General features: G+C 45.7%; 2 protein-coding genes across 4 annotated transcripts; one reads left to right on the top strand and one right to left on the bottom strand.

The window, feature by feature from the left end:
- Positions 1–19: 19 nt before the first annotated feature.
- Positions 20–8,208, bottom strand: LOC108596752 (serine-enriched protein). 3 transcript variants are annotated; one of them, XM_017982829.1, is made up of 9 exons: positions 7,977–8,208; positions 7,714–7,872; positions 7,404–7,442; positions 6,961–7,078; positions 6,570–6,901; positions 5,178–5,318; positions 4,894–4,944; positions 3,535–4,752; positions 20–2,358 (listed from the first exon to the last, which is right to left on the bottom strand). In XM_017982829.1, the coding sequence occupies exons 1-9, from the start codon at positions 8,145–8,147 to the stop codon at positions 604–606; spliced, it is 3,984 nt and encodes a 1,327-aa protein (XP_017838318.1). In that variant the 5' UTR covers positions 8,148–8,208; the 3' UTR covers positions 20–603. The 3 variants fall into 3 exon arrangements, with proteins under 3 accessions (XP_017838318.1, XP_017838319.1, XP_017838317.1); XM_017982830.1 differs by lacking the exon at positions 7,404–7,442; XM_017982828.1 differs by lacking the exons at positions 20–2,358; positions 3,535–4,752; positions 7,404–7,442 and having other exon boundaries at positions 4,796–4,940.
- Positions 8,209–18,063: 9,855 nt separating this feature from the next.
- On the top strand, positions 18,064–24,088 carry LOC108597121 (ALK tyrosine kinase receptor). Its single transcript, XM_033293032.1, has 8 exons — positions 18,064–18,966; positions 19,024–19,717; positions 19,788–20,280; positions 20,347–20,534; positions 20,585–20,762; positions 20,821–21,848; positions 22,051–22,258; positions 22,320–24,088. Exons 1-8 carry the CDS (start codon positions 18,151–18,153, stop codon positions 23,941–23,943), a joined length of 5,229 nt encoding a protein of 1,742 aa, XP_033148923.1. The 5' UTR covers positions 18,064–18,150; the 3' UTR covers positions 23,944–24,088.

Below are 24,088 nucleotides of genomic sequence, written 5' to 3'. Positions count from 1 at the left end.
TGTATATGTGTATATATTTGATTTGTTTAACTATTGTTTTGTTTATTTTATTTATTAGTAATCAGGTAAATCGTGGGAGGAATTATTGTTTCACGTACACACACACGCACACAGTCACACACACACACACATTTAGAATATATATGCAGTTGCAAATTGAATTACAATGTAAAGTTTACTGTTTGTTATTTGTACCTTTGTAAGCTTGAACCGAGAGTATTATAGTTGAATACAGATGAACCCTGCTGGTGATAGTACCAAATACAATAAACATACAATTAATACTTAATAGCTTAATAACTAGCATTTAAATTTAAATTTGTTTGCTCATATTTGCTTTGAGTTTGAGTTTGAGTTTTGAAACGGCCTAAAACCAGAACCATTTTATAAAGTTTGATATACGCGCAGTATGGAGAGTTGTCCTAAGTCTTAAGCATACGCTGATTCTTATACTTAGCATGTCCTTAAGGTCTTCTTAGTTACACAGACTATTTTCGAAAAATGCTTGGATTACATACACACTGAGATTGTCAAAAAATTGTATTTCGGTTATCATTGATAAGCGTAGGCCTTTTAATTGTCCTTCGATCCGCCGGCAGGAGCTTAGAAACTCTTGCCCGCAGCATCCTGGATGCGCTTGCGGCGACTGTCGCGCCTGCGATAGCGATCAATGATGCGCGAGCGATGCCGCTCCGGGCACAGCGTCTCCGGCGAACTGTCCACCTTCTTCATCACAATGCGAAAGGTGAATGTGTGCTTGGGTGAGGCGCTGGCTGCGCGGCGTGGAGAGGGCGGCTCGAACTCGCTGCCGCTGGAGAAGCCGCAGCAGCCAGGCGGGGGCACTTGTGGAGATTGGGGCGCGCCGGAAATTGCAGCAGCTGCGGCGGCAGTCAGCGCGCTGGGCACACGTGGCGAGCCGGTATAGGCGCAGGCGGAGACGCTTATGGAGGCAGAGGGCGTGGTCATGGAGCCTGTAGAGAGCTGCTGTGTGAGCACGGAGCTGGGGCGCGGCTCGAAAATCGAGGCACAGCGCATGTCCGTGCATAGAAAGGTCTTGACCTCCTCCTCGCGCTGCTTGATAGTCAGCGGAAAGTGTTTCTTGGTGGGATCGGCGTAGGGACTGCGCTGCAGCTCGATCCCATGCGGATGGGGATAGCTGGAGCTGGAGTCGTAGCTGTCACGCGAGCTGTAATTAGAGGAGGTCTGCTGGGAGAGCGGGCTGCGTGCCCGCGAGAAGGCACTGAAGGAGGAGATGTGCAGCTGGCGAAAGTGTTCGCTCTTCTGCTTTTTGGTCATGGGAAAGTTGGGGGAGCGCGCCGGCGTCATGCCGCTCGTCTCCGATGGCGTGTAATCGAAATGGGTCTCCAGTGAGGATTTGCGGCCGCACGAGGAGCCCGAGCGCTGGAAAGTCTCCGCATCCACCAGCTCAATGGAACTCTTGCGCAGATCTATGTGCCGGCGCCGCTCATCGGTGTCCACAATCTCAAAGCTCGAGGTCTGATCCTCATAGCTGGTGGACTGATAGCGCGAGATGGACACATCGAAGCTTGTGTCGCGCGAGGAGTAGGGACAATCGAAGCTGGACTCGGCGCGACTCGACTTGCGATCGCCATCGCCAAGCTCAAAGCTATCGCCGCCCGAGTCCAGGCGCTGCAGATTTATCAAATCCGTTTCGGTATCCACGCCCGGACTGCGCAGCTGCTCCAGGAAGGGCGAGCGCGGCGGATCAAAGGACGAGCGACGCGATGGCGGCTCAAACTCAATAGTAGGACACTGCAGCGGCAATTTCTCTGGCGGCGGCGGCGTGCTCGCTTCTATTGTTGTTGTTGTTGTGGCGGCGGCGGCTGCAGCTGCGGCGACTGCAGCGGCCGCTTCTGCCACAGCACGCGCCACCGCCTCGGCCTCCTCGGTTTCGCGCCGCAGCGCCTGCAGATTAACATAAACTGGCTCTGGTGCATAGGCCTTCAAAATCTCCACTAGCTCGACCCGCATCTCGTCCGGTATGAACAGATCATTGGAGTCGGACTCACGCTCCTCGCTAATGCGTGGCTCGATGGGCTCGCGACTCTCGGAGCGACGCGTAAAGTGATGCACCGCTGGCGCGCCGGCCTCGCCATTGAGGGCCACCACCTTGAGCGAATTGGTTACCTCCTCCACAAACTGCGCCATCGCGGCATCTGTCTGCTCTGGCTCATCCAGTGAGGTCTCCTGCTCGGGCTCGACCAGTTCGCGCAGACGCTCATGCTTGATATAGGACTCACCTACCTTCTCAAAGTGCACATTGGCCAGCTCGAACGGCTGCTCATCGTCTGCACCTACCTGATCCCGCGAGCCGCGATGCGAGCTGCTCGCCGTTGGCTGCAAGCAAAGTTTCAGTGTCAGTTTCACATAAGAGCATGCAAACAAGCAAAAGTACAATTATAATGATTACTCTAAGTATTAAGCCTTCCCAATAGTTTAATATATCTATGAAGATCAGTGCTGCCAGAATGTGCTAAGCTAAAATTGCTAAAATGTTGGATGCCAGAAAAAATGCAAAAAAATCTGCGACCTACTTTTGGTTTCTCTTATTAGTTCATATATTTAGCTGCCTGGATTTAATTGGTGCGCATATTTCAATATCAATAGCGTAGCAAGCAAGAACAAGATAGCAAGAGCAGCGCGTGCTCAGCTGTTTATCTGCTTTTACACATGCGCACATACAAAAGTCAAAGAGGGCGCCAATGTAAATAAAGGCAGCGACGCCATTTCTTACGCTCTCAACAGTCGAAGCGCACTGAGCGAATTAAAAAATGCATGGCAGCCGACTTTGGCAAGCCAGACAAAGATAGCAAGAGCTGCATGAGCTCAGCTGCTTATCTGCCTTTTACACATGCGCCAAAGAGGACGCCAATGTAATTAAAGGCAGCGTCGCCATTTTGGTTTTACTCTCTCACAAGTCAAAGCGCTCTGAGCGAATTAATGTATGCATGGAAGCAGCGCAGCCAACTTTGGCAAGCAAAAAAGACAGAGACAGCTGTGTCAAGCTCAGCTGCTTATCTGCTTTTACACATGCGCACATAAAAATGTCTAGAAGGCCGCCAATCAGTGTTGCCAGAATCTCCTAAGAAAAAATATCTTCTTTTTTAAAGAGTTGCCAAATGAAAATTAAAAATTGCGAAACTTATCGCATATAAAAAAAAGTTGAAAACTGACAGAAATTGCAACTTAATTGCTCAACTGGCAGCACTGATGAAGATTAAGAAATAATAATGCTAGACTATGCAAGCAGCCTATAACTTTACTATCGCTAACTGAATAACTTATAAACACTACATCAATAAAACTTAATTCTTGCTTTAATATAATTCTTTACAGCCTGCAAAAGCAATTGGTTTACATAATTAAGTAAAATGTATTTAAATGCACTTTGTTGGCTTTCAAATCATCAAAAATTATAAGAAAAATGAAATAAAACAAAGTTAATATTGTAGGTTCAGCTGCGCTACTTAACTAAGCAACTAGCCAATTTATAATGTCTTAACGTTGTCTCACCTGATCCAGCAAAGTGCCACTGGAGTCCTTTCTCTGCTGCAGTTGCTGTTGCAGCTTCTCTTGTTGTTGCTTCTCTTCGTCGTCGCGTTTGGTGGAGCGTCGCAGCTTGAGCGACATTTTGGCGTAGTGCGTAAACTTGAGCGACATCTTGGGCTCGAAGCCCACCTCGGACATTTGCTTCTGGACGGCGCTCTTGGCGGCAGTGGAGGAAGCAGCTGGACTAGCCGAGAATGTGCTCTGGCGTATGAGCGGCCCACTGGAGGAGCCAGACTCGGCGCGTGTGAAGGCGTTGGCAAAGCGATTCGTGCGCGTTGTTATATGCTTGGAGGGCTTCCTAACAAAGGCCAAGATCTCACGCATGACGCTTTTCTTTTCGGGCGGCGCTTGCGCAGCTGCTGCCTCCTGTTCCTTCTTGCGAGCAGCTGCCTCGGCAGCTTCGCGCTCGCGTTCGCGCTCAGCGCTCTTGTAGGTCTCGGCGGGATTGGACACCGTGATGGGCGGTATGAAGTGGCCCATGGGACTGCGTTTCTCGCTGGCAAAGTAAATGGGCGTAAACAGATTGATTGAGGGACGCTTGAGGCCCACAAAGCCCGCTTCCTCCGGTTCCGTGGCCATGTCCTGCACATGCACTGTCGAGGTGGGACTGCGTCGCGTCTGGCAGCTGAAATCTGAGGGCGGCAGCGTGCCTGACGGCGAGCGTCGCTCCTGAGTCTGCACTTGGATGCTGAACGTGGGACTGCGACGCTGGGAATCGCCAGTAGGACTGCGAGCCGTCGGACTGGGCGCCTCATTGGGCGAGCGCAGGCCGCTGCTGGGGAAGAGCGGGCTGCGGCGTCCTTGCGGACTGCGATCCACAGGACTGCGGCGGCCTTGGCTGAGGCCGGAGATGGTCAGCTGGTCGCTGTTCTTGCGGCGCGTAGAGGCGCGCAGCGTTCCCTGGCGAGAGAGCGTCGTCGGTGTCTTTTGGGAGCTGCTGCCCGGACTCTTGGACTCTGGCTGTGGTAGCACAGGACTTTTGGGCGTGAGTGGACTGCGTTTCTTGTCGCCGCTGGGCAGATTATTGGTGTTGAGCGTGAGCGAGGGCGCGTTGGGACTGCGACGCTCGGAGGGGCTGCGGCGTGTGCGGAAGGATTGTGACTTGGCCTTGCGTATCTTGGGCAGGGATTGGTGGTGGTGCCGGTGTCTATGGTGAGAGGAGGAGGAGGAGGGATCGTTCAACTTATGTTAGTTGCTGTGTGGATGCGGACCGCTGGCGGGATCGCTGCTGCCGGTTGAGCTGAGCGTGGTGTTGGAGCCGTAGGGATCCCGCGAGCTCTGCACGGACATGGAGCGTCCCTGGTTCTGGCGAGCGCGCCTCACTCGGCTAGAGTTGGGAGACAGCTTTCCGGGGTCGATGCTTTCTGGGTCTGCCTGTAATTTGTAGAATCAGACATAAAGGGGGACAAAAGGATGGACGGATGGTTGGCGTGGCGTGGTTGTGAAATGGGCATGATGGATGTTGGACAAATGGTGGTTGTGCATTCAGATATTCAACAGACAGACAGATAGATAGATAGACATATAGATGATGTAGCATGAATGAGTCTGAGTTAAACACCAAAGCAGCCAAACAACTAAACGTGATCTCAAGCCACACAACCCACCTGGTAGGCCAGAGCATTCATGATGATCGCATATGGCACAAGGTTCAACGGATGTATCTCCCGCATCAGCACATTCGCCGGAATCTTGTGGAACTGGATGTACTCACAGAAGCTGCCCAGGATCTCCTTAATGTCAATATTCTGCAAGCAAACAATGACAATTAATAAAAAATATATCGAAGCATATGGGGGAATGAATTTATATGTTAGACGAGAATATTAATTGCCAGCAATGCTGCCGACTTGTTTTATTCACAACTTCAAGCTTGGAGCAGCTATAACTCTGTTAAATAAATTCTGACTGAATAGGTTTATGGCTTAATTTACTCATGAGATTCTAAATAAACATATGTGATTGTGTTTGATGAATTAAAATTGTTTTTGACAAAGCTATGGCCAATGCTGCGAAGAAAAATCTGATGTAACTGTTTCATACTTTCTGTGAAATATCAAACTTTGATAAGCTCTAACTCCGCGAAAGAATGTCCGATTACAGAGTTCCATGCCTTGTTAGACTCGTGAGATGCACAACAACAAAACTGCATTCAAATTTGGAAGTTGTAGAATTTTCGATATTTTGGCAAAAAACGTGATGTAACCCCTGTAAATTTTTGCCAAAATTGATGCCGTCTTCATTTCTTCACTTCTAACTTTGAGAAGTAATATCTCAGCCAAAAAAAATCGGACTGAAGAGTGGTTTGGCTTTATTTAATTATGATATTGTAAATAAACATATGTTGTTAAGTTTGATGAATAAAAAAATTTTTTACACCAAGTTATTGCAATAAAACCAATGCTGCAGTAATACTTTTTGTTTGATTTCAAACTTAGCGAAGCTGTAACTCGGCTAAAAACAATCTGGTACAAATGTGTTATACGTCGTTATGTTGGTGTGGAGAACACAATTAAAATGAGCATAAGTATGTGTGATATAAAAATTATTTGGCGAAGTTATGAACAAAATATTAAACAAACAATACAACTTTGTGTGAAATATCGCACTTTGATAAGCTCTAAGTCGGCGAAATGGCATCCGATTTCAGAGTTTCATGCCTTTGCTAGACTCTTAGGATGTATCTGGATGAAACTGCATTCATATTTTGATATTTACATTTTACATATACAAACAAAAAGCGGCAAACAATTTAAGAAATGGATGGATATTAATCAAGATATGCAAAAACAAATCCTAAGCTGACGACTTATTTTGTTTGAACTTCAGACTTTGTTGAGTTTTCATTATTGCCTAAAATAATTTAAACTGAAAAGCAACTAACTTATCTTTGTATGAATTATGTATTTGTATTGATTAAAACTAAGCGATATGGTGAAGGTATAAAAATAATAGATTTCTCAACTGATGCCTGACTAGCAGCGACTAATTAAACTTACTGGATTGTTATCGTAGTATTTCTTGCTCCACATGAGTGCAGCCTGGAATTTGGTGAACTCGTCGGCTCGCAGCTCCTCGCGTGCGAGAATCAAGCGCACCACATGCTGCGGCAAGAGTGTAAAGCTGCCCAGATTGAGGACCTCGTTGCCATGCTCGTCCACAAACTCGAGCACCTTCTGCACCAGCGTCTTGGTGCACTTGTATTGTATATAACGCTCGGCGGAGGCCAGCAGGGCGCAGACCGTGTCCACATTGATGCAGCATTGAACGAAGCCGGCGCAGGCGCGTCGCAGCTCCTCAAGTCCATAATAATCGGCGGCGTTCATGACGCCTGAAAAGCGGCGACAATAAATAAAGGCAGCCCCCAAAGAGCAATAAGTTGGTACTTACCCAACAAAGTGCGAGGCTGGAGAGTGACACAGCCCGTGTGTATATATTCAATAAGCTGACGGAAGACATCGGGCTCAAACTCTTCTATAATAAGCGTCTGATGCTGTTGACCAGACGGCTGTAAGTTTATGCAAGGCAAATGGGTTTAGCAATGGAAACTTTTTTTAGATTGAAGCTAGCATACATAATAAAGAGACATTTATAAGCAGAGAAATGTCTAGAATAGCAAAGGTCAAGTTATAAAATTGTTTTATATACAATCGAGGCCATGCAAAAGCGAAGTTGGAATAAATAGTTGACATTTTAGCGCCAGACTAGAGTAGAGTAGAAGTAGTAAAGCAATAGAGTTTGCCTAATTACAACGACACACATACAGGCACACCTATACAAGCACAACTACATAAGCACACACAATACCAATTGGGGTTACTAAGTGTTTTTACCTCGGGTATCGGAGCTAATTGTTGGGTGAAACCAGTTCTCTATAACAATTGTTAAATGGAATGTATTTCGATTTGGATTGGGTAGGCAACAACAGAAACAGAGGAATACACAAAAGTTAGGCACGAGTTAAATATAGTTTGGTTATTATGTCAGTTATATATACAATGTACATGTTGTTTTATAAATTTTCAACACACTCCCACACACACACACACACGAACACCCACACACATTTAAATACATTACAAACAGTTTGTGTTGTTGTTTTACATATTGAGGGCCAATTCTTAATCGATTTGCATTACAAACCTGTTGTGCAGCATTCTGAAGATTCAGCAGCGGCTCCGAGGAGCGCTTGAGGAAGAGACGCAGCTTGTTCTCCTTGGTGGTGTTCTCGCGCTTGCGTTGGGGCGATGGCGCAGCATAAAGCATTTTGGCAAATACACGTGAGCGTGAGGCTAATACGGCCTGCAATAAAAAAAGGAACGGAAGCGTAGTTAGCAGGCGTGGGCGGTCAATTACGCAGTGACCTGATTCGCGTCACACATGGCTAGCCACATCCAGTTACTTACCTTGACGGCACAGACGGGCTCGCGGGTGTCGCCTACGAGAAATGTGACATCGCATAGCTCGGGCATGGAGGCCAGAAACTTCATGTCCTCGGCCAGTCCGGTTTTGTTCTCGAATGTAGATAAGTCCGGCTCTGCGTCAGCCATGCCGGGAAGTATCAATGCCTCTGGCATTTGAGTTTACTGTGGGTGGGGTTGGGTTGACATTTAAGCGCATTGTTTAACGTATCAAAATGCAAACAAATAAAAAGTTAATTGAATTTGTTGTCTATAAATAAGCGACTGCCTTGAGCCTTTAAGACAACGAAGCGACACTGACAGCGACATCAGAGACAGAGAGTGAGAGAGAGAACGATAGGGAGAGTCGAGTAATTAAATTGTAATACAAGCCACACAGACAGACGAACTGACGGACAGCATCAGTCCGTACGTCGTATCTGTGTGTGCGTGAGGCAAGCTGCAATAGCGCATGTCCTTGAACAACACGCCAAGGCAAATAAATTACAATTACAATGACAGCAGACAGGCAACAGAGTAACAACAACAACAAAGAGAACGGCAACGGCAACAGCAACAAGGAGCAATAGTTTAATAGTAGTTGAGGTCGTAAAAAACTGTAGCATACTTTTGAGCATTACAATGCAAAATTCTGTAGCAAACGCATGCAAAAGGACAACGAGCCAATCAATAAATAAACAAAAGCAGCTTTGTCTGCACTGCAAAGCTTTCAACACATGCTTAAGCTACAAAATATCGAAATGCTTACTTACCTGTTGCAATAGTTTATTTTTCTTGCCTGCGCCACTTTTATATTTTACAATTTTACAGTCATATATATATATGGAATTTTTAGTATTTTAAGCGGATGTCGAGCATCCGTTGTGGAGCTTAAGCTTAAATCATTTTGGGCTGCAGTTTCAAATAATTCATATTAAAAATCAAAGCACGAGACAGTACAAAATTTGGAAAAAAAATTTGTTTAAATTACAATAAATTTTTAGTAAATGTGAGAAAAAATATGTTGCCAATAATTTCATGCAAAAATAGCGAGCGTTTCGGTTTGGGCTGTTTGTTTGTATGTATAGGTGTGTACAAGTGTGTGCGAGAAAATTTTATCTTTCAGTTTGTGCTACGCATAAATTAAAGTTGACAAGAGAGTTGGAGTACAGGGGAGGACGAGCGAGCAGGAATGCCGACTGGCATACAACAAATTTGTTAAACAAAACGCGTGAGATTAATTTACTTGGCTTAAAGAGCGTTTAATTTTACAAATGCCAAAGCAATGCGTTCACGCTGGTCACGGCTACAGTCACGAGGTTGGTCACAGTTTGAGTCGTGGCTGCTGCTGCTGCTGCTTGCGGGGCGTCCACTTTCACTTTTCACCAAAAATTTATGTATATGTGTGTACGTGAGTGAATGCGTGTATGCGTGTACGTGTGTATGTGTGTGTGTGTATTTAGCAAACAAGGTTGAACACAATCACACGGTTTATTTTTCGCTCTTTGGGCGCAATTGCAAATTAAATGCAAAAAGCAATTTAATCTTTCGATTTTGTCACTACAAATGATGCAAACTCAAGCAAACGCGTGGCCTTTAAATTAAATATATACTCTGCGCGTGTATGTGTGTATTGTGTGTGTGTATGTGTGTGTATATACGCTAATTGTTGCTGGGGCGCTGTGTTAAATGTAATCAACCGTTTCGCACGAAGCACAGGAACGTTCTGCACACGCAGCATTTACTTTTTCATTCGCATGCTCGTCCTCGTCGTCGTCCGACGTCGTAATTATTGTGTCTACATCAAAAGGAGTTTCCTTTCGATACCTCGACAGCAGCAGCAGCAGCAGTAGCAGCAACAGCAACACAGCGCCACACTGCGCAGGCTTCGTTCCAATCGATAAATGTTCAGTAAACCGTTCGTGCGACTGTTTGGTGGGTTGAGCTGGGCTGCGCTGTTTGGTTGGGGTGGTGCGCCAGGCAACAGTTTGTCGCGTGTACATGTCCTGACACTTGTTTGCATTCTTTACGCTCTGGTACAGACTGCTGCTTGTTTATGTGTCCAGTGCGCAGCTGCCGCAACAACAAGTACAACAAATGTAAACAAAGCACGCATTTGACAGTTGACAGCCAGCCCAACGTGCCACGCGGCTTGCCACACTGTGCCACACACACACACACACACACACACACACTTGACATGCGTCTGCTGCCCTGGCGCCTTTAAGCGCGTCTCACTGTAAGCCGATAGCATGGCCTATGTGCATATTTAGCAGCAGTAGCAAGTAAACAAACAAGCTCGAAAAAATCTCAATTTGTTGACAAACACTTGAGTTTGCAGCTACTTGAAAGCGAAACTGTGAACCGCCAGGCAAAATTTATGTTGCCACACACATCACGGCCACTGCACTGTGGTATGTTGCAGCTAACAAATTGCAGCATCAAATAATTTTTAATGAAATTTTAATAAGCGAAAACGAATAGCAAGACTTATGCAGTTTAAATTCGTTTATTGACTTAAATTGGAATTGATTTCATATTGACAACTTCAGCTTAGGCAAATAATTAAATAAATAATAATATAAGCTAAGTAATTTATATAAATAATGTAACATTTTTCTAGAGATAATTCGCTCAAAAAAATGCATTTTAAATTCGTTTATTTGACAATTTCTCAATAAATAGTGCTTGGAAAAAATAATATAATTAAAATTCTAGTAGCTTGGAATTGATTGCATTATGACAACTTCAAAGACACAAAGACAGCTTAGGCAAAAAACAACAAATAATTCACAACAAATAATAATATAAGCTAAGTAATTTGTTGTGAAAAATAATGTAATATTTTTATAGACATAATTAGTTTAAAAAAAATGCATTTTAAATTCGTTTATTTGACAATTTATTGAGTTAAATTTTGCTTGAATTGATTTTGATTTAGTGTGGAATTGATTTCATATAAACAACTTCAAAAACACAAAGACAGCTTAAGCAAAAAATAATACTTCACTTTTGACAACAAATTATTAAGTAAATTAAAATATGAGGCAATTAATTTGTTGAGAAAAATAATGTAATATTTTTAAAGAGTACAAGTATTTATATTTATTTATTTAATGTCAACTATGTACAGTACATTAAAGTAAGCAACATCAAATATATATAAAATTAAATTACAACTATTAACCTAATTATAAAGTGAGGCCTGCAATTCATAAAGTTTTAATATTAAATTACAACTAATTTTATTTGTACTATGTTTGTTTAATGAACTTTAAAGTAATTGTAGCATATTTATTTGGGCGTATGATATATTGAAATTCTTTTAGTACAAGTTACTCACTCTCAATGACACATAGTTCGCTTGCGCTATCACATAAGAAGCCTATTCAGCCCACTGTAATTAGTGTTGATCTCTTGGCACTTCCGTTTTCATGCTGTGGCTGTTGTTGTTGTTTTTATTTCTTGTCTGTGGCTGTTGCTCATTAATTTGCAATGCAGCAGCAGCAGCAGCAGCAGCGGCAAGATATATTGCGGCAGGCAGCGCAGTCAGAGCAGAGTGGAGTGCAGTGCAGCAAGAGTGACCGAGGTTAAAAATAGCTCAAAGCGCAGCGCAGTTGCATTTGCCAGATAAATCTCGTCTGCTGGGCTGGGGAGGAGGTCAGGACTTGATCAGACAGGTCAGCTCACAAAGGCTGTGCGTGTGTGTGCCGCAGGTAGAGAAGCATAGGCTGCCTCAAGTGGCGCCCCGCAGTGTGTTGCAGCCACAAGTCAATTGCGTGGCTGGCACTTGATGTGACGCCAGGCAGTAAATGAAATGAAATGAAATATAAAACAAACAAAATCTGTTCAGCAACGACAATAACAAGAGTCAAGGATGCGCTGCCGAGCGGCAGCGGCCGTGAGAAAAACGTAAGAGAAATAAAAAAGAAATGAAATCAAAAATTTTCTGTGCTGCGTCGGCGGCTGCTCGAGCTGAAAATTCATGCGCGTCGCCTCAGTTGTCGTTCAACAGTCGCGTCTAGCAGTTGACGCTCAGTCGCGTTAAATATTCGCATTTAAGTGACTCTAATTGAAACGAAAAGTGCAAGCTAAAGATACACACACAAGATATCCACAAGATACATTTAGCAACGCGTGTCAGGCGCGTGTCGTCGTAAGTTCAAAATCTGCGTGTTATAAATAAAACTTGTATATAAACGTGTGTGTGTGTGTGTGCGCGTAGTGCGTGTGTTTTTTTCAAGCATCCATAAGATACTTAGTGCGGCCTTTTATGTGCAGTTTGCGCTGCACTAAAGATTTTAAAGTCTTGCGTTAACTGCTGCGCAAAGAATTTTGTCTACAAAAATAAAACTAAAATAAAACATATGCAAAAATTCAAAAGATCCCCTCACATCGCTTTAATATTATTTTGTCTGCGTCTACGTAGCATATCTAAATATATTTCTGTAGAGACACTATATATATAATATATATACATGCGGCATCGTTTTGTATGTACATCGCTCATTTCCGTTGTATCTTCAACGCTGTCGTCATTGTTGTTGTTGTTGCTGTTGCTGATGTCTTTGCATTTTGACTTATTGCCAGGCCATTTGAATTTGCTTGAACTTGTTTATTTTGATTACTGTGTGCTCGCGTCTGTTTATATATATTCTAATTGAATTAGTACACCTGCTGTGGATCTTCAGAATGAACTATAAAGCGTATACAAAGTGCAAGTCAATTATTTACTTGAAATAATTTACACTTATTACGGCATGCAGTGCATAAGTCCAAAAGGAATATTGCATTAATTCAAGCTTACGTAATTAATAAATATGTAATGTCAGATTGCTGCATAGATAGCTAAAGTCCAATAGAAATTCCTTATTTTATATTCTCTTAATGCAACAGTTGCCAGACTATATTTTATTGAAAGAATGTATACATATAATTGAGAGAAAGAATATAAAATTATATAAAAATATGCTAAAAATTCAGCAATAAACATGCGCATTTAATATTTAAATTAATTGTATATTCAAATGAATTGTTGATAGATAGATACTTTAATTTGTTATGTGTAATGATAGTTGCTGGATTAGAATGATTCATTTCAACTATGCAGCAATGCATGTATTAATTTCAGTTATACAACAATTTTGAATAGATATTAAAATATATGTTTAGTGTCAGTTATAGTTAACAGTTGTTGATTGCTTATAACTGACTTGCACTTCAGTTTGCATTCAACTAATTCCATTTCGAGCTCTGACTGGCAGCTGCGCCACTAATTATAATGACTATATCTATAGCTAATGGGCTTTTATCAATCTTGCTATCGAGGCGAGCATATGGAGGCGACTTTGCAAGCAACAGGATGCAAGTTAGATGTTGACTGTGCGATTATCCTTGCTGCTGGCAAATAAATGCATTTATGCCGCATCCGTGCAACTGATTAGATGAAATTACAAACGCACGGCTGAGGCCGAAGCGAGTGCCCGTGGCAGGCTAAATTGAAATGGGAAATGTGGGGCAGAAATTCAATTTCCACAGCAGCTTGCATTCATTTCCCCCAAGACGAACGCTAGAGCGCGCCACTTAAACACGCAGCCCCCCACTCTCAACAGCAGCAGCAGCAGCAGCAGCAGCAACAGCTTTGCCGCCTTGACTTGGACTTTGCAGCGAGTGCGAAGCTAAAAGCAACGAGTAGTGGGCGCTCTCTTTTGTAATTTGTTGCTGCAGCCACAGAGCTCGATGTCAGCGCAGGATATTCGTTTAAATAGCGCCGCAGCGCCCGCTCCAACGTATGGGCGAACGAGTAGGTAACGATGTTGTTGCCGTTAGGCAACGCTGTCGACTTCGCTGTCGCTGCTGAAGCTGATGATTTCGGATGCTGTTGGCCCCGCACGAGAATTTCCCAATTTCAGTCTTCGTTTGCCGAGCGTCGTGCGCGCAAGTATTTCAGCCGCCGTTGATGGCTACAGACCGCAGCCTTTTACAACAACAGCAGCAGTAGCAGCAGAGCTGAGCAAAGAAAAGAAAAAAAAACTTTTTTTCCATCAAACAGTTTTTCCACACACACTGTGTGTGTGTGTGTGCAGCTCTGGGGCAGTGACAAAAGTTATAAACTTGGCAAGCTTTTCAATTAAATCAAAGCTGAAATGTGTGAATTGGTGCAAAGTTTAAATGCTGCATAACTAGGCGCTATATGTACAGCTGAAAATCTGGCCAGAAATGTGCGCGTTATGGTAATTGAAAATTCTGCTGCGCGTATACATAAAAAAATATATATTATGATTTTTCGGTGGCCAGTGGCTGGCAGCAAAGCAAAAGTTATGGCGTTTGACAAGAAGAAAAACGCAAAATTGTGCAAAATATATATGTGTGGAAAATATGAAAACGCATAGAAAAAATTTCACTACTCTCAGTATGTGTGTGCGTGTGTGTGTGTGTGTGTGTTTTTGTGTGTAGTATCTTTTGTGCGCCGCTGTGTATCTGTGAGATACGCAAAACAATTTGTCTGCGCCATTAGTAGCGAACGTAGCTCTTGCTGCGCGTATGTGTGTGTGTGTGTGTGTATCCTGCGCACAGCAGCCGACGCCAACAAAGCCTGGCTGCTGCGTTTCGCATTGAGGCTGGACGAAACGAAACGAAACGCAACGAACTGAGCTCAACCACCCAACACCAACTAATGCGCCCACCCAAGCAAGCCAACCCACCACCCACAAACAAACAACACAGCCTGGCAGTCAGCGCAATATTTGCGGCGTTGAGCGTTCAGAGCTCGTTGCTCTTCCGAGAAAAGGAATTTCTAGCAATTGCTAAATGCTCAGGCTCAATCAGGCACACAGGATTAGCAGCATTTTTTTTAATTGGCATGCAGTCTGGCAAATTATGAGCTGCAGCTCAAAGCTTCAGTTCGCAGAAAGTTTCAATTGCAGTTTGTCTAGTTGGCTCAAGTTCAAGGCTAACTATGCAATTGAATTTACTATGCTAAAGCTTAAAATATATAAACTTTTGCTTAAGGGGGGGCTGCGCAACTTTAATTAAGTTGCAACAAGCGCTTAAGCGCTTAAGTCGCAGTCGCCGTCTCGCTCTCGCTCCTTGGCAATTGACATATTGCAGCAGTTCCTGTGCTGATCTCCTGCAGCTGCAGCATCCTAGGCACTTTAGCGTATTTTGAACTCTACGGCAACCACCCACCAGCTAGCAGCCACCAGTGGGGCTGCGCATAGTTGACTTTTGGCTTTTGACTTTGGCTTGGTTAGTTGGGCTGCAACTACTTCTACTACGGTTGAGTGACATGCAGGCGCTCGCATAACTTTCAGCTTCAATTGCGTTTCCGTTTTTTGCAAACTCGTTGCGTATACGCGCTGTATGCCAGCGAGTTCTCTCGCTGCCCGAGCCGTGTGCCGTGCGCCGTGTGTGTATTTACAATTTTCGACTTTGTTGTTGTTTTCGTTTGCTGATTGTACAACTGCGGCGGCCATTTTGTATAGCATACTTAGCGTACTATGAAGTTACACACACACACACACATACACAAGGACGGCGCGAGAGATACACACGCATTACAAGCGCGTGAGTGAGTGAGAGCGAGCCTGAAATTTTGCAGATTTTTTCGGCTAAAAATTTCCCTACATTTGGCAATCTATCTGAATTTTCGTCTGCGCTCTGTGCTGCTTGGTTAAAAGCAACGAATTGGCCAGCAGCAGCAGCAACAACGACAACAGTTAGTCAATAGAGCAGGCAACAACTACAACAACAACAACAGCAACTTACATGGCGCGTTGCTTACGGCAACAAGAGAATAAAGCAAAAGGCAGCAAAAAATTGCTAAACTCAAATGCATTTTTGTCAGGCAAAAAAGAAAATGCGAAAACGCTTTCAAGTGTGTGTGACTGTGTGTGTGTGTGTCTGCTGCAGAGTCTGAGCCAAGGCGAAATGTTAAAAGTGAAATTAAGTATACGACATGCTAAACAGATGCCAACAAATAAAATCAATTTGCAACTTGCGCTGCCTGAAAAAGTTTCTAAGCCTATGTCAAATTGCAAATAAAGCAATAAAATGTTAACAATTTTTATGACAACAATTTAAAATAATTTTCACAAATGCACTGCACTAAACTTAATTAAAATTTCAATCAAAGCTTTTACTGCTGTTTGCAGCAATTACAATTAGATTAGATAGCACAAAGTTCCATTTGATTTTTTGTGTGTGTGTGTGTGTGTGTCTTCTATTGAAATATTGCAGCTGTCGATTTCTATTTTTAGTTCAAAAGCCATTAGGCAGCTTCAGTGCAATTGCGTGTACATTATTGAAAGGATTTTGTTGCTCAAATTGAACCAAAAACTGCATCGAATGTCAGTCAGCCACATTTTTGCCTTTTGGCCATGAGTTGCAATTTACACCAAAAACCTTGAACGAGTCCTCGCCCCTAAAGTGCATGCCTTGCTCCAAGTTAGTGGCAATCTGTCCGTCCATTTGTCACCCACTTTGCAGTGTAGGCGTTTTTGATGTATATTCTAGAAATCGCACACAGGCGTTGCGCGTAGGTGCATGCAACAGATAACATATGTATTAATAATCGGAATGGCAGCAGTCATGCAACAGCAAAGTGAAATAACAACATAATGAGCACAGCTCATGGTGAAAGTAAAAATAGAATTTGCTAGAATTTAATTAAAAGTTTTCGAAGCTCAGGACGCGCACTCATAATGAGAGCTAAATAATAGCGTAAGCAAGAAAGGTAGAGAGTAGGGAGGGAGATAGAGCAGAGCAGTAGGAGTTACAATTGAAACCCTTTTGATTTCTATTTATAATTGCAGCAATTTGCAGTGAATAGGGATAGAGAACTTTAACTCTTCTACCAGTGGGAGGCACAATAGACCTTTTAGGTCGCAGCGCACTTTACTCCAAACAAATAAATATAAAAAAAAAAAATGTTGCAGTGAAACAAAGTTTCGTTTTAAACAGCTCAAGCCAAACAAGTTGACCAACTAATAGAACATAAATTCATTTATTTATTTGCTGTGCATTAGCTACAGTCAGCAGTAATAAATAATCAGTAATAATAACATAAATTATATACAACATTTATGCGATTTTTACTCAAATACAATATTTCAAATAATGAAAATCATATGCAGATCAATTACTCAAAGAAAATTTAAGTTGCAAGTCCTAAAATTACAATCAGCTCTATTAATTAGTATTATACATAGTTAGTTATTGATTTGTATTTACTATGAGCGTTGCTTCAGCTTTAATGAATTGCTGTCTAATCGCCTTGAGCTTACTCAATTAATTTTTAGAAATTTATTACAGCAATCGCACTTATTTTATTAAACATTAGCCTCAGGCCTCAGTGGTTCGAGCTACATTATTGCATTAAAGAGCAGTCATCAGTAATATGTCTTAATGAAATTAAATAAATTATATACATTTATGCGAATTATATTCAAATACGATATTACGACAAATAATGAAATCAGTTCAATTACTCAGAATCAAATTCCAATCAGCTCTAGTACTTAGTATTATACTTATATAGTTAGTTAGTTATTTATTTGTAATTTTTTTATGAATGTTGCATCAGCTTTAATCAATTTCTACCTAATCATGACTTGAAGTTCGCCTTGCGCTTACTCAATTAATTTTAAAAAATTTATTACAACAATGGATCTTATTTTGTTGAAAGGTCTGAATGCCTCAGTTGTTCAAGCTACATTATTGTATTAAAGAATTAATTTTAACTTATAGCAATAATTTTGTTTAAGACACATATATTTATCAATTTACTCCTACATTTTAAAGCAATACATATTAATTATGTTTTATATTATATTTATCTTTTAACTTTCTTCCAAACTTTCTTTTCCACACGCAGCTGTCATAATAAAAGTAAACATAAAACCTAAAACTATTGATTGCTATTGATAGCAAGCACAGCGATGAGCTGCCTGCATCTAAAGAACTTTAAATGCGCCATCTGTGTGCCCGCCCAGCGGTCAATCCCATTAACATTGCCCAAGTGCAACAAAAGCTAAACTCACAACAGCAACAACGCTTACGATATTAAATTAACTATATAAACAATTTAACTGTTCTAATAACTAATTAAGTAAAGTAAAAGCAGCACTCAGCGGATTATTTGGCAAGTGCTTGGAGCTGCTTGGCGCTTGGAGCAGGCAGCATGCTACAGTTGCAGGCGGAGCTGGAGGTGCTGTTGTTGCTGCTGGTCGGAGCAGTGCTGGGACAGCGACCGCTGCTGAATCACACCTTCAATGCGCTGCCCATGTCGCAGCACCAGAGCAACAGCTACAACAATTACAACAACTACAACAACAACAAGCAGCTGCGCAACGGACGGCAGCATGAGCAGCCCATACCGCTGCCGCTGCCAACGCTGCCGGGATTGGCGCAGCCTGTGCATGTCTACGATGATTACGAGGGGCCGGAAACTGCGTATGGCACGAGACCGTTGCCAGGTGCGCGTCGGGATACGCGACGACGCCACAATTTGTCGCAGGTGGGCGCAGGCGGCATGCCACGCCCCGAGCGCAACAATGGGCAGCGTGGCATTGAGTCGCTGCGCAAGGAGCTCATGAATCCCTCGGTGGGTGGCCCAGGCGGCGGCATTTCGGGCAGCAGCGCTGGCTACGCCTCCTATTCGGCTACGTCATCCATTGGCAAAATCGATGGACTGGGCGGCATTGGCTCGGCTGATCGTTATGGCGAGAGGCTGCGTCAGCCCAACATTGCAGCTCCCATTGTAGGCGCGGATTACTCCACGCGCTTTCCGCCGCTCTATAGTCTGGACACTCCTGCCAAGCGTCCAGTGTCGCGCAAGAATGCCATCAATGAGCTGCTCAAGCTGAAGCGCCTCAACCAGGCCGACGAGCCCGCTGGCGGCGTCACTCACGGCAACATGGATGGTGATGAGCACGATCTGGATGCGGATCCGCTGCAGCTGATCAAAGATCGCATACGTGATACTGCACCAAGAGCTGTAAGTGGAACACACATTAAAAACCTGAGCACATGATTTACTCCCATTTTTAATTAGAATGTGTATGCACCACATACCGAGTCCACGCCCTCGTCGGAGATTGAGGATCTGCTGGGCGTCAAGTGCAATTTCGAAACTCCTTGCGCTTGGCTGTTCACCGAGCATCTGAATGATGGCTTCCAAGTGCTTACGGGCACGGAGCTGGCGAACAGAAATCGCACTGGTGTCATGCCCGGACCCGTGGCGGACAACATAGGCGATGCTAATGGACACTTTCTGTACGCCAAAGTGCAGCCCACAACGAAGCAGCTGAACTTGACTTCACCCTCGTTTAGCACCACGCTGGAGAAGTGCGTGCTGGAGGTTTTTATGCATCAGAGTGACATGAGTCATGGACTGTCACGCGTTGTGGTGGAGCCACTGCATCCGCAGGAGAGCAGCTGGGTGCCGGCAGAAATACAAGGCGACAATTATCGCAGCTGGCAGCATCGCAGCTTCCGGCTGGGGCGCATCTCGCGCGACTTTCGCATTGTGTTCGAGATTGTGCCCAGTTTGCAGGAGGGACAGAAGGCGCATGTGGCGCTGGACAATCTGCGCATGGTCAACTGCTTTCCCGAGGGCACCAAGTCCGAGAAGTGCAGCACCTCGCAGGTCAAGTGCATGATGAACAAAGTGCCCGTCTGCATACCGCTGCCCAGAATCTGCGACATCACGCGCGACTGCGACGACGCCGAGGATGAGCAGTCATGCGGTAAGTGCTGCAATTAAAAGAGTTCAATTCAGTTCAAACGCTTATCGGTTGTTGTTTGTTCTGCAAGCAGATAAGATACCCTTTGGTGGACGCTGCGACTTTGAGGAGGACTGGTGCGGCTGGCACGATTCGGGCAAGACGACGCTGACCTGGTCACGCCACACTGGCTCCTCGCCGACTCATGACACTGGCCCCGAGGGCGATCACACACAGCAGCATCTGCTCAACTCCACTGGCGGCTACTACATGCTCGTGAATATGAATCAGCACATCAACGACTCCAAGAAGAACTCCAAGGTGGCCTTTGCCAGCAACGCCATAATGCTGAGCAAGACCTTCAATCCGCCGCCCTCGGTGCATGGGAATCCTGACTCGCCCTATCGCAATTCCTGTGTCGTGCGCTTCTATATCCATCAGTTTGGCAAGAATCCAGGCAGCATTAATCTCTCTGTAGTGGAAATGAAGGAGAAGGAGAACATCACAACCACGCTCTGGTGGAGCACCAAGAACCAGGGCAGCGACTGGCTGCGCGCCGAGTACGTGCTCCCAAATATAACGTCCAAGTAAGTCCCAGAGCAGCGCCTGCAATTGAATTCAGTTTGTATTAAATGCTTTCCTAATCTTTGCAGATACTATCTACAGTTTGAGGCACGCATGGGCATGCGCATCTTCTCGGATGTGGCTGTGGACGACTTCTCGCTGAGTCCGGAGTGCTTTGGCCTGAACATACCCGAGGAGTATCTCAATGGCTACAACTACTGGGATGTGCGACTGAATCTCAAGAGTCCCATGCATCAAGACTTTGAGCATACGAACTGTAAGTTTTTGCCTCCGTATGTGGCGCAGTAACTAATTACCTTTCCACAGATCTGGAGCTAACCACTTGCGACACACGCGGCATGATAGGACCGTCCCAAACGCAATGCGAAAGCTACTACCGGGAGCAGAACCAAACGCATGTGCTGCGCGAGGTGCACGTAGTCGAAGATCAGAGCAGCTACAAGGGCATGCAGCGCTGGAAAGTGCCCAACGAAGGACACTATACGTAAGTATATAGCTTGGATAAATACATACTGAGGCTCACCTTTTACTCTATATGGCAGCATTATAGCCAAGGGCGCTAGTGGTGGCCTGGGCTCTGGCGGCGTGGGCAGCTCGCGTGGTTCGGTGGCTGTAGCTGTGCTGGAGCTGCACAAGAACGAGGAGCTGTATATACTGGTGGGCCAGCAGGGCGAGAATGCCTGCATCAAGTCCATGGGCACGCACAAGGAGGCGGGCTGCGGCTCGGAGCATGAGCTGGATCTCGCCCAATACAGTTTCCGCAACAAGCAAGACATGGTCAAGAACATATTCATTGAGAATGGCGCAGGCGGCGGTGGCGGCGGCTCCTTTGTATTTCTGCTGAATCAAGCCAAGAACGAGGCTGTGCCGCTGCTGGTAGCCGGCGGAGGCGGCGGCTTGGGCATTGGCCAGTACATCGATGAGGACTTTCAGCATGGCCAGAGTGTTAAGCCACTGCAGGCGGCGGAGAGCGGCCAAATCAATGGCGAGCCGCTAAACAAGAAGACGGCTGGTCCGGGCGGCGGCTGGCGCGCCAAGGAGGATCAAGCGCTGAGTCCTACTTATGGTGCCGCGCTGCTGCAAGGCGGACGCGGTGGCCATAGCTGCTATTTGGAGCTGGCCGAGAACAGCACCAGCGTGCGTGGTCAAGGCGGCTTTGGTGGCGGCGGCGGTGGCTGCAACACAGGTGGCGGTGGTGGCGGCTACGCAGGCGGCGATGTCTATCTCAATGAGTCCAATGGCGAGGGCGGCAGCTCCTACATTAGCACCAGTCGCAGTTTGCGCGATGCCAGCGAAGTCTACGCCGGCGGCAGCAGTGGAGCAGGTGCCATCATTATTATACCCGCCATTGAAGGCTGCGGCTGCGACTATCGCTGCGTGGCCCTGGACGAGTTTCGCTCCAAGGTGCGCTGCATCTGCCCGGATGGCTGGACTCTCAAGCGCGATAACAATACTGCCTGCGAAATACACGAAGAGGACGGCAAGTCCTCCTTCCAGTATCTGGTCTCCATTCTGATCTTCTCGCTGGTGGTGCTCTTCATCTGCATAGCAGCACTCATCTTTATGCTCTGTAAGTGCAACCCAAAAGTTCAATTTAAACTGCAGCTTACGCTTGCTCGATTACTCTTTACTCGATTACCAGATCGATTACAATTAAATGCAAAATGTGGCGGCATGTCAATAACTTGTTTACATTATTGATTTCGATTATTTTTGTTTGTTTTGTTTACAAATATCACTTAACTGAATCCAACCCCTCTCTCCGCATGTAGACAATCGCTATCAGCGCAAAAAGCAGGCCAAGCTGCGGCACAAGATGCTAGTGGAGCAGGATCTGCAGCTGAGCCGGCTGCGCCACAACATTGACGACTCCAATCTGAACAACTTCAACCCGAACTATGGCTGCGATGGCATACTCAATGGCCACATCGACGTCAACAGCTTGCCACAGGTGGCACGCGAGAGTCTGCAGCTGGTCAAGTGAGTAAACAACTCTTGGCCAACTCTTAAACATTTGTAATGTTTTTGGTTTTATTCACAGCGCTTTGGGCAAAGGCGCCTTTGGTGAAGTCTACTTGGCTCTCTATCGCCATCGCGATGGTGACGCTGTGGAAATGCCTGTGGCCGTCAAGACGCTGCGTGAGGATCCCAAGCGCGAAAAGGAGGAGGACTTTCTGAAGGAGGCTGCCATTATGGCCAAGTTTAATCATCCCAATATGGTGCATCTCATTGGCGTCTGCTTCGATCGGCAGCCATACTATATAGTGCTGGAGCTGCTGGCCGGCGGCGATCTGCAAAAGTTTCTGCGTGAGAATCGCAACACTCCGGAACGCCCCTCGCTGCTGACCATGAAGGATCTGCTGTTCTGCGCGCTGGACGTGGCCAAGGGCTGTCGCTACATGGAGAGCAAGCGCTTCATACATCGCGACATTGCCGCACGCAATTGTCTGCTAAGCAGCAAGGGGCCCGGACGCGTGGTGAAGATTGCTGACTTTGGCATGTCCAGGGATATATACAGATCGGATTATTATCGCAAGGGCGGCAAGGCCATGTTGCCGATTAAATGGATGCCGCCAGAGGCTTTCCTCGATGGCATATTCACCTCCAAGACAGACGTTTGGTCATTTGGCATACTGCTGTGGGAAGTGTTCAGTCTGGGCCGCTCGCCCTATCCAGGTCAGCACAACACGCAGGTCATGGAGCTCGTAGTGCGTGGCGGCCGATTGGGCTCGCCCACTGAATGTCCCGTGTCCATCTACAAGATCATGGCCGATTGCTGGAACCCCACGCCCGAAGACCGACCCACGTTCACCAGCCTGCTCGAGCATCTGACCGCTTGCACACAGGATGCCAGTATAATGAATGCCCCCTTGCCCAACATACTTGGACCCACAGCTTCCGAACGCGACGACACTGTCATACGCCCACCCAATGGCGAGGAGTTCTGCTTGGCCGTGCCGGATTATCTAGTGCCGCTGCCTCCAGGCGCTGTCAATGCGCCCAATGGCGGCGCAGCTGCCTATGCGCCCGGCGTTCAGCGCCAGCAGAACAACAACTGCACGCCGCCCGCTGTCACTTCGCCTGCTGCACCCAAGCCACCGCCACAGGAAGCTGCTGCTCCGCCAGATGCTGCGGCCAACGATTGCTGGGAGACGAGCTTCATCTTGCCCAACTCGAAGAGCAATCAGCCGCTGCTGGGCAACCACGCCAACGTCAACGGCCTGCCCAACGGCACAGGCTCGCGCAATGCCTCGAAGCAGGCCACGCCCATTATGCGCTCGCCCACACACAGCGATGAGGCAAAGCTCATTAGCCTGGATACACCACAGCCCACGCCCACAACCATACAGCCGCCCTTGTCCTTTGCCTCGCAACTCGACGGCATCACTCTGGACCCAGCGGCTCTAAGCAAAGCGCTGCCCAATGGCAACGCCAACGGCGCCACCGCTGTCAAGCAGTCCTACGCCAATGTGCAGGTGCAGCTGAAGGATGAGCCGCCGCCGCCGCTGCGTGAGCCCAGCAAGATGAATGGAACGCTGCCCACGGGCCACGGCGTCGTTATCAATGGCGATGCCAGCTCCAACGGCAGCGACACTCCCTTCACCATTCAGGGCTATGCGGAGCGCTATAAGGACAACAACAATCATTCCGAGATCAGTTGCTAAATGGGACAGCAGAAATTTGTTTTGTGCGCGCGTTAAGTGCGCAAATATTTGCTTAAATATATTATGCATAAATTTTTGAAAATGAAAATCGAGTGAGAACTTCACACAATTTGTATTGTAATTAAAAAAGAAAAACCAAAAACAG

Source organism: Drosophila busckii, chromosome 2R (assembly GCF_011750605.1).
Source record: "Drosophila busckii strain San Diego stock center, stock number 13000-0081.31 chromosome 2R, ASM1175060v1, whole genome shotgun sequence".
In the NCBI taxonomy this organism is placed as follows: domain Eukaryota; kingdom Metazoa; phylum Arthropoda; class Insecta; order Diptera; family Drosophilidae; genus Drosophila; species Drosophila busckii.
Note: the sequence above shows the minus strand (reverse complement) of the source record. Positions and strands in the feature narration are given on the sequence as shown.